Source organism: Epinephelus lanceolatus, chromosome 23, assembly GCF_041903045.1.
Source record: "Epinephelus lanceolatus isolate andai-2023 chromosome 23, ASM4190304v1, whole genome shotgun sequence".
Classification (NCBI taxonomy): domain Eukaryota; kingdom Metazoa; phylum Chordata; class Actinopteri; order Perciformes; family Serranidae; genus Epinephelus; species Epinephelus lanceolatus.
This window is the reverse complement of record NC_135756.1, coordinates 7,578,185-7,588,788: the sequence shown is the minus strand read 5'-3', so window position 1 is coordinate 7,588,788 and position 10,604 is coordinate 7,578,185. Positions and strand designations below refer to the sequence as shown.

Sequence of the window (10,604 nt, the reverse complement as noted above, 5' to 3'; positions counted from 1 at the left end):
CATTTTTTGCCTACGTTTTTAAGTCTTATAATAATACGTTAGATTTATATAGTGCTTGTCAGGATACTCAAAGACGCTTTAGAGAGAATAACAAAATCTCAATCACAAAAAAATCCATAGGCAGGGAAATGACACAGAGAGGGCGAAGTACACTGAATTTATAGCTTGTAGCCAGTGTTGAAAAGGTGTATGTTGAGGGTTTTCTTGAAGGTGGAGAGTGAGGAGGAGTCTCTGATGTCTTTAGGGAGTGAGTTCCAGAGGGTGGGTGCAGCAATGGAAAAGGCCCTGTCCCCCAGGTGTGGTGGTTGGTCCTGGTGGAGGGGGGCAGGAGGTTGGCATCAGCAGACCTAAGAGTGCGAGAGGGAGTGTGTACGTGGAGGAGCTCAAACAGGTAGTGGATACGCTGGGGGGGATGGGGAGCCAGTGGTGGTTATGAAGGACGGGGTGATGTGGTCATGGGTGTGAGAGTGTGTGAGGAGACGAGCAGCTGAGTTCTGGATATACTGAAGTTTCTTGAGAGTTCTGGATGATGATCCGTAGAGGAGACTACTGCAGTTGTCAGGTCTGGAAGTGATGAATATGTGAATGAAAGTCTCTAGAGCTGTAAAGGAGAGGGATGGACGGAGGTGGGCGATGTTTCTAAGAAGGAAGAAGGCTGTCTTGGTGATGTGTTTGATATGTCTACACCTTAGTTTTTAGGTCTTATCTTTGGTCGTTTCTACTATTTTTAACCCTTGTGTCTATTTTTCTTTTAAACATTTTATTGTATATTGTTGTCTCTTTTTTTATCTTGCTCTGTGAAGTACTTTGGGCTGCATGATTGTATGAAGGGTGCTATAAATAAAGTTGTCCTTATTCAGATTCTGTCAGACATGCTAAATTTAGGCTGCATTTCATAGCATTCGGCGGACATATGCAGCCCAGTGGAGTACGGTAGTTACCACGGGCCCCAGTGCATGCTATTGCGACGGGTCTTGGTGCACACTAGTTACAAGTTAGAGACTAGATGCACACTACTGCCAGCTGTTTATAAATAAGCCAAAGGAATCTAACTTAGGGAGCTTTGCTTATTTTTCCTCCTGTTCGTTTCTCTCCAGTCCTCTCTGTCCATTCTTACTGCTGCTTTTCTGTTTAAAAGGTATAAAGGATGGTGGTGTGTCTTCCTCAAGCTCAGGTCCTCTACCAGAGTCCTGGGAGTTTGAGGGTTCTGCTCAGCATCTTAGCTGTTCCTAGGACTGCACTCCTCTGGACAGAGACCTCAGATGTTGTACTGGAATCTGCTGGAGCCACTCTCCTAGTTTGAGGGTCACACCTCCAGTGCTCCGATCACCACTGGCACCACTGTTGCCTTTCCTCCCCACATCTTTTCTAGCTCCTCTTTCAGCCCTTGGTATTTTTTGAGCTGCTCGTGTACCTTCTTCCTGATGTTGCTCTCACTCTATCACCACTGTCTTCTTCTGTTGTTTGGGCGATCAACACAATGTTCGCTTGGTCAGTCTGGAGCTGGAAGTCCCCCAGGATCTTAGCTCGGTCGTTCTCAACCACCTTAGGAGGTGTCTTCCATTCTGACCTGGGGACTTCCAGCCCATACTCAGTGCAGATGTTTCTGTACACTATGCCAGCCACTTGGTTATGGCGTCTCATGTACGCTCTTCCTGCCTGCATCTTACACCCTGCTGTTATGTGCTGAACTGTCTAAGGAGCATCTTGGCAAAGCCTGCACCTGGGGTCCTGTCTGCTGTGGTAGACCCCTGCTTTCTGTTCTTGTGCTGCCGTGATTAGTGATTCTGTCTTTCTGTCCGGCCTTTTCCAGCCACTGGTAGGATTCCTTGATGTCAGCCACTTCTTCAGTCTGTTGGTGGTACATGCCGTGCAGGGGCTCGTCTTTCCATGATGGTTCGTCCTCCTCTTCTGCTGCCTGAGGTATCCACTCAGCAGCTCATCTGTGGGAGCCATCTTCCTGATGTATCCCTGGATCTTGGTTGTTTTGTCCTGGACAGTGGCTCTGATGCTAACCCTCCATGCATTGTGAGAAGCTTCCTCTTTCCTATCTCCTCCTTTGGCCAGCTTATTATACCAGCAAGGTATCTAATGACTGGCAGGGCGTACTTGTCGATGGCTCTGACCTTGTTCTTTCCATTCAGCCAACTTTCCAGGACCTGCCTTTACTCTGTGTAGGTATTTGGCTGTAGCTGACTTCCTTGCGGCCTCCTCATGGTTCCCATTTGCCTGTGGGACCCAAAGATATTTATAGCTGTCCTGAACATCTGCAATGATTCCCTCTGGTAGCTCAACCCTCTCAGTTCTGATCGTCTTCCCTCTCTTTGACATCATCCGACCACACTTATCTAGTCTGAATGACATTTTGATGTATTTGCTGCAGATCCTTGTGGGGTGGATCAGTGAGTGGATGTCTCGCTCACTCCTGGCGTACAGATTGATCCATGTAGAGGAGGTGACTGATGGTTGCCCCACTTCGGAAGTGGAATCCGTAGCCACTCTTTCTGATAAGTTGGCTGAGGGGTCTAAGCCTATGCAGAACAGCAGCAGGGACAGTGTATCACCTTGGTATATGCCGCACTTGATGGTAACTTGTGCAATTGGCTTTGAGTTGGCCTCCAGAGTCGTTTTCCACTGTCTATATTTACACCCCTGATGCAGCCCCCCATTTTTTTTGCAGGGATGATAACATGAGCATTCATCCCCAAAAATAAACACATGAAAGAAGTGGAAAACTTTTACTTTGAAACAATTTAAAATATTTACACACTAATCTGAAGCAGATAAAGCAAAAAAAAACAAAACGTCATGGGTCAATGGGCCACCAGAATGGAGGAAATTAATTTTTTACATTGTCCTCTCCTTGATGCTAACAATGACATAAATATTCCCAAGAGAGAAATATGTTAGGGTCTATTCGATGATTTTGGTCACGTGGGATGGTATTTATGGGAGGTGACGACATTATTCGTCATCACTTAATCATTTAAGTCATTTTTTAAAAATGTTTTTATTAAAAATGTCAATTATTCACTCGTTTTGAAGATTGAGGACGAAGTTTCACAGTTTTATATTACTATACATTTTTAAACCTTTGGGTTTTTGACTGTTGGTCAGTCAAAATGTGCAATTTTCAAAGTCATCATGGAATCTAGGACATTGTGGTGAATATTTTGTAGTATTTTCTGACTTCTTTGCCATTTAAAAATGTCTTTATGTACATTTGATGGACTAAATCATGGTGAAAAACATCTGTTGATTTTTTTTCTTATTTTTTTTACATTTATTGTTACATTTTTTGTTGATTTACTTTTGGAGCTTTAATCCTCTGGCGCTGCAGATAATAGTGGTGTACAAAATAACAGCCATGCTTTGAAGTATTTTTTTTTAGCTCTGTTATCTCAAGATCATGAGGTAATTATTTCGTTATCTGGAGAAAACGAGTATTAATTATCTCAAGAAAATTAGCTTTGTGATCTCATGATAACAAGAACAAACTTCAGAGACACAAGCAGAATGTGGAGAAATGAAAATAACTTCAAAGAGAAACACAGTGCACCAGACCCCTGAACACTGTCTTTATTATCATGACCTAAACTCCCAAACTGTCAAACAATAAGTAATGCAGAGAAAATCTCAAATCCACTAAACCAAACATTAAAAGTGCTGCATTTACCCAAAACTTTCAGTTTCACAAATAAATGTTAATTTGAGGCTCATTCGTGTGTCTGCAAACCCACAATATTTAATCAAGGAACTGAGACGTACCTCAGTGAAAAAACAAAATCTGCTTCAGCAGAGAGAAGAAATAAATTCAAACACAGCAGTTTTGGTCAGTTGCTGGCAATGTAACAAAGTCTTGCATTTTGTGCTCTTTTTTTTTTTGTATCAAGGTTTTTTTGTATCGAGGTTGCAGAAGGCACATGTGCATCGTTCATTTCATGGAATTGCGCTTTAAGCTTTGCTTAGTGTATCACTAGAAAATAAGACTGTGCAAGTGTACGGACAACACATGAAGCTCCCTCTGAGCTGCGTCGCATCACAAACGATAACTTTCGAGGAACGTTTAACTCCCATAAAACTGGCAGTGTAAAACCAAAGCCATTTTTTATGATTATCTGCTATGTACAGTTCATAAAGACAAGAAATGTGTTTTAAGGTTTGTAGTGAACTATGGATAAACATGTACGCCAATGCCATATCTGGAGTGTAAACATTGGGAATATTGTGGCCCATAGATTTAAAAGCATGCTGTTATGTTAGCCCCGTTTGTGTGCCTCTTATGTATTAGCATTCGACAGTAGTAACTATCCATGATATAAATAATTATCTGACAGGGAAAGTCATTAAATAACACTTAGTGCTGTTGTTGAGATACTTCCAGAATCCTAAAAGACTCTTCTACCATCTGCATGGAAAAATATTCTGCCTGTTGCACCATAAAAAAGATTTTTAATTTGTTTCCCAACTTGCAACTCGTTTCCTGTCCTGTTCATTTTTTTCTTGTTTTAAATGTATTGTTACATTTTTGTTATTCATTATCTCAAGAAAACGAGCTTTGTGATCTCATGATAACAAGAGCAAACTTCCCAGTCCAAACAAAGATGGCGACCAGCCAGCCACCTGGACAGGAAACAAGAGACGCAAGTTGTGAAACAAGTTAAAAATCTTTTTAACTGTGCAGCAAATTAAATATGTTTTCACCCAGATGGTTAAGAGAGTCGTTGAGGATACTGGCGATACCTGTTCCTTAACAACCTTCAGGGTTTTTCAAACTATCCATGTCATTATTTCTCAGAGAACTTGAGTCACTTTAGTGTTAACACATGAGAGTCACAAACTGGGACCAGCTCTTATGATGCTGTTGACCTACGGGCCATGGCGCTTCATCACCTTCATAGTGGTCATTGTATCTTTGTATTTGCATCCACAGCAGTATGTACAATGTAGTGCGTTTTGTTTTTTTGTTTGTTTTTTTTAGGCACAAAGGTCACGAGGCGTTCAACCTGGCAACCGGACACTGTTCCCACTAATGCCACAGAGCCCCATTCTGTGCGAGAACAAGCGAGCCACACACTGGCCTACATTAATGCCGCATGGGCTCCACTGTCTGTTCCCATCAGTCCTCTCGATCACAGCACGTTGGGGAGGTAAAGCGAACAGAGCAGCATGTTCTGACCCAGAGCCGGGAAGCGTCTGAAAGCCTCCCAAGCGTCAGAGAAGATGTTGTACTTGAGAAAGACACGGTGCTCCAGGCTAGTGGGCAGGCTGACGTCCCGGCTCATGATGTAGATACCGTCGTTGTGAAGAGTGCACGTCAGGTTCAGGCCCGACTTGGATGTGTTCTCCTTAAGTTGGATCCACTCCCCTGTGGTGACATTGTAGGACTGCACCGTCAGCACGTCCTCCGTTTGGCTGGGACGCCGCTGCCGCGGGCCCGCCTCCAGCTCATGAGTGTAGCCACCCACCAGGTAGATGGTGTCCTCCACTGAGAGCATCTGCTGCTTGCGAATGTGCGCCGAACAGGTCCGAAACACCGACCAGGCGTCAGAGGTTGGGCAGTAACGGAGGACACTCGTGTTCCTGTCTGTCAGACACACAAAAAACATGTTCAACTCAAAGAGGCAAAACTGAAAGAACTTGTTTCTTTCTCACTAACATGGCGGCACCAGGGATGTTCTTTTTCAGACCTGTCCTGTGTCCATAAATAAATACAACCCTGTCAGTGTCATGATAGGTTGATAAAAATCAAATAATAATCACTTGCTGCTATTAAATCAGATTACTGTGAGTGCACTGTGATAACTGAAGCCAACTCAGACGAGTGAGATCAACAATTTTTTGAGACCAGATCTCGTGTTGTCTTTTTCCTGCTTTTAAAGGCTGCATCACAGTAAAGTGATGTCATTCTCTGAACTTAATGGACTGTTCTAGCTGTTCTATTATTTGCTTTTACCTGCTTTGTCATTATATCCACATTACTGTTGATTATAGAACAAAAATCTCATTGTGTCAATATTTTTAGAAAGTACCAAAAGTCAACCCTACCATATTGCTGCAGTATCGATAAAGGTTTTTGTAAAGGTACTGACCCAATTACATTAGTATTATGTCAGAGTGCTGATTCACGTTAAATCCATCTGTGCCAATTTGGGTATTGCATCTGGGTGAGAGCCCTGGGGTTAGACAAGAGGTGGAAGCGCCGCGAAGCACCCTGAGCCTGGAAGCCTCCATCAGCTTCCCAGCGAGCCAAAAGAATCACTGCAGCGCCGATCTGCCACAATAGCTTCAGTGTCTGGTCCATTTTTTTAATTATTATTAGTATATTAGTAAGAGCCTGGTACGATTGCAAGACAAGCAGACACACATACGCAAACAGACAGACAGAGGACAAGCTTTGTGTGTTATTAGAGAAGAGCAGAGGAGCAGGATTGCTTTTAGTCTGCTACGAGTTACCGGTTCAAATGTTTAAACTCTACAAACTGCCCAGCCCTATATATAGTATATGGAGCCTGTGTTTGTTGAAAGCCTGTGAGTTTATCTTCTCTAGCTCCTTTAACTTTAGCTTATATTTTAGTTATGCTATGTAGCGTGTGAAATAGAGTATGGTGAATGTGCTAGGAAAGGTAGTATCGGCAATATCTCTACCTGGAGCTCACATGTACAGAGCCTGGGTTTGGTTGAAGGTGGCAGTGCTGTTTGGGCTGAGAAAGCCATGTGTAAGTAAGGTAAAGGAGGTTGTTGGGTTGGTGTGGGGAGCAGTGAAACCTGGCATTAGGGGAGTGTCTCTGGGACACCAGAGATCACTGTCTAGCCTCCTGGAGGTGTTGTGGGACCAACTAGATGAAACACTGGTGAAAGGAGGTTCCCACCCAATGACCCCAAAGACATGTTAGTCTTTGGGGTCACTGGTCTGTATAGTTAAGCCTTGTCATAATAGCTTATCATAGGGCTTAGGAGGTTATTCACTGAGCGCTGATCCTTTCTCTAGAGCACAAACTTCTTGTGTTTATTTGAATATAAGTAATAATACATAACAAGGTTTCCTGATTATGAAAACAACAGAGACGGGGGAAAAGAACGCCTCAATGCAAAGCTGTGATTGTGTTAATTTCTACATTACTGACTGATACAGATATGATTAGTCCTGTTATATTAGCCGAGATAAATGATACTGAGCACAAACCATCATCAGAGACAGCACTCATCCAGGCCTTCACTTATTTTCACTGTAACTGCATTAAGACTTTCAAACAGCCTGCAGGACAGAGTGGCTGATATTGTTTTTTTATTTAATTTAATTTTATCTTATCATCTTTTATTGGTGCAAAGAGCAGTAGAAAAAAAACAAGGTAGTGACATATGATACATAAATAGGGGCAGAAAAAAACAGGAATATTGACAAAACGAGACAAAACAGCGTTCTTGCTGTTAAAGATCTACAAAATGATTGTTGTTACTGTACCAACGGTGGTTATGTAGGGCACCCGTGAATGTCAGGGTTCCAGCGGCTCCTTAAAAAGTCTTGAAAGTAATTAAATTCATTAATCTAAAAATAAGGCCATAATTGGTATTAAAATGTGAAAAATCAATATTTTAAAAGTCTTAAAAATGCTAAGACATAGGATGTAGGATTTTATAAATCTTTTTTTTCTGATGTTGCATTGTGAAATCTCAATGATTGGTAATTTATTTATTTTTATTTTATTTTATTTTTATTTTTTTAATAATTTACAGAATGCCATAAAAGTCATATCTTATGTTATAATAAATATTTGGGCAAAAAAAAATCCCTTACCTTAATTAGGTGATGTGGGTTCATGCTTTTTTCACAAATTTTGATTACTGTAATTGTAAAATTGGTCTTAAATTTTATTCCAAGTGGCTTTAAAAGTTTTAAAAAAATCCTAAATCTATGTGTGTAATTTGTGTGTATGCTGATAAAGAAGAGACACAAGAGAAGAGGGACTGAGCAAATAATAGTGAGAGGAAAACACATAATATAAAAATAATAAATGTAATAAATAATGCTTAGTATACATAATAAAAAATAATAATATTCAATAAAATAAAAAGAAATAATAATTATATTTTTCTTTTAAAAAAAGAAAACCCACAACCCAGTTGGCACCTGTAGTCACCATCCGTGGCCCTGCAGGTGTACTGTGGCTCAGGCTAAGGTCCGCCTTTATTGTTCTTGGTATGTACTTGTTTACATTGTTTGTGTGTGATAGTGTGACTGTACACTGAACTGAGTTATACCAACCTCTTGCAGTGTATCCACCCATAACGTAGATCATCCCCTGGCATTCACAGGCAGAGAACTCAGCCAGCGGGTCGGGCATCGAGGACACACAGGTCCACCAGTCCTGGTCTGGGCTGTAACACTCCACTGTGCCCAGACTCTGGCCTCCCACAGCGTACAGCTTCCCTTGTACTGCCAGCAGCTTGAAGTTGGACCTGATGGAGAGGACGCAGTGAGTGAAATGTGACTGTGATATCTGAGTAGAAATGTGTAGGCATGGTTTTACCTCTTCTGGTTGAGCGGTGCCACCTGGTTCCACTCATTCCTGCAGGGGTTGTAGCAGTGCACCGCAGAGATCTCCTGACTCGTCATCCTGTATCCACCGACTATGAACAGGTAGTTGTCGAGGACAGCTGAGCCGTATCCTCTGACGTTGATCATATCTGGAGGCAGGTTGTTGGCCAGTGGTTTCCAGCGCTGCTCCACCTCTCCATACCTCAGCATGGACCAGGGTTCATCCTGATCCGGCACGTCCAGGGACAGACAGGTGAAGTCTCCGATGGCTACCAGGGTGGCGGTGCCTTTCATGCGCATCTCCTTGACTTGGTCTCTGACGGCAGAGGGGAGGCTGCTGAACTCAGGCCGCCTCAGCATGGGGTGATAGTAGCAGGTCATGTATTTGAGGCAGGCATTGCGAAGATCGTGGGTCCCGTAAACTTCAGAGAGGCTGTACAGCTCCACGCAGTTGTCCAGCCGGATCTCGGAGGTGAGGAGCTTGAGGATGGAGGTGACCTGTAAGAAGGAGGCGGTCTCAATCAGGTCCTCCAGAGTCTCGTTGACAACCTGAACCTTTGAGGTGTTGATGAATTCCAGGACCAGCTCCAGGCCGGGGACACTGAGTCCCTGCAGCTGCACAGAGTCCTCTGTGGACTCCCTCATCCCGGAGCTGTACAGTGCACGGAAGTAGTCGCTCTTCTCTATCAGCTTCTTTTTATTTACCTCGTAGGTTTTGTCATCCATGACGATGGCAATAATCTTATCAGATGACATGGTGAAGCTAGCGTGTGTGTTTTTTCCTTTCAGGCTGAGTTTTGTGTTTGCTTGCCCTTTGTCAGCCTCCCCGGCGAGTCACCGTTTACATTTCACCGGCGAGGGAGCTCTGTGGCCGGTCTATATATGGTAATGTTCAGCCCATAGATATCCATGGAGCAACTTTCGTTAGCCGTGGAAGCTAACTAGCTAGTCACACAGAGAAGAGCTGTGGATAAAACTAGCCAAAAGATCCTTTTCCTCGGATTAGCATTCCGCGACAGTCCGATAAAAAGTCGCCCCAGTATCTAAACACGTTGGTTAAATAGTGCAGTTTATTTCTGAAGGTGGCAGTTACGTTTCCCATTGCATTTTATCAGCCTTTAGCGGAGCTGTCAAATTTTAACTGTTTTGATTCTGCACCGTACGCCACTTCCGGGTTTTGTACTTCTTCGTGGGGATATTTATTGTAGCGCTGTTGTGAGCTGCTGCCACCTGCCGGTAAAAGGACGAACAGCGCCTCCGTTTTGAGTTGACTGTGAAACAACACACACAGTTGTTAAATATATAAATAAATAATCAATTAAAAACGCAGCAACATCTGACACCTACAGAGACTCATTAAAAAAACTCTGTGTCATTATTATGACACAATATCTAGTAATTATGAGATCTTATGACGTAATTATAAGATAGGGTGTCATTTTTTTAAAATTCAGTGAATGCAATGCACTTCCGTTGACACTGACATGTAAAGAAAGAAAAAAATCTAAATACAATTAGAGTAAGTATCAATTAAATTAGCTTTAAAAACAACCCTAAAATTTAACATAAATTATTTCTGTAGTCGTCCTGGTCCACCAAGGCTGCATGACAGAACTGAATATAATTTGTGCCCTGCAGATTTAGTTATCGTTTGATGTGTAATACCGTCTACAAAATGCACATATACTTTAATATTAAATATTCTACATTCACTCGTCATTTCCCCTCTTTCCATTTCCCTCTACAAAAAAAGTTTTTTTTACTGTACTTAAACAGGGACAGAAAGACAAACATATGAACCTAAAAAATACTGCAAAAATACTGAATATTAAATAAAATAAAATAACTGCATTACACATACCACTAGCAGAAATCATCAACAGAGAAAATAAGAAAATCAAAATTCAATTCAACTCAACAGAAAACATAAATTAAATTAAATTAAATTAAATTAAATTAAATTAAAAATTACAGAATGTATTATATTAAATCCATTTCCCAGCAGAATTTCCAATCAGTTTGCATCCTAGACTTAACTCTCATTCAGTCTCTGCAGGACTGCACT

General features: G+C 42.0%; 1 protein-coding gene across 1 annotated transcript; it reads right to left on the bottom strand.

Annotated features, from left to right (window-relative positions):
- Nucleotides 1-3,541: 3,541 nt before the first annotated feature.
- On the bottom strand, nt 3,542-9,712 carry klhl42 (kelch-like family, member 42). Its single transcript, XM_033614220.2, has 3 exons — nt 8,532-9,712; nt 8,267-8,460; nt 3,542-5,587 (listed from the first exon to the last, which is right to left on the bottom strand). The coding sequence occupies exons 1-3, from the start codon at nt 9,293-9,295 to the stop codon at nt 5,133-5,135; spliced, it is 1,413 nt and encodes a 470-aa protein (XP_033470111.1). The 5' UTR covers nt 9,296-9,712; the 3' UTR covers nt 3,542-5,132.
- Nucleotides 9,713-10,604: the final 892 nt, after the last annotated feature.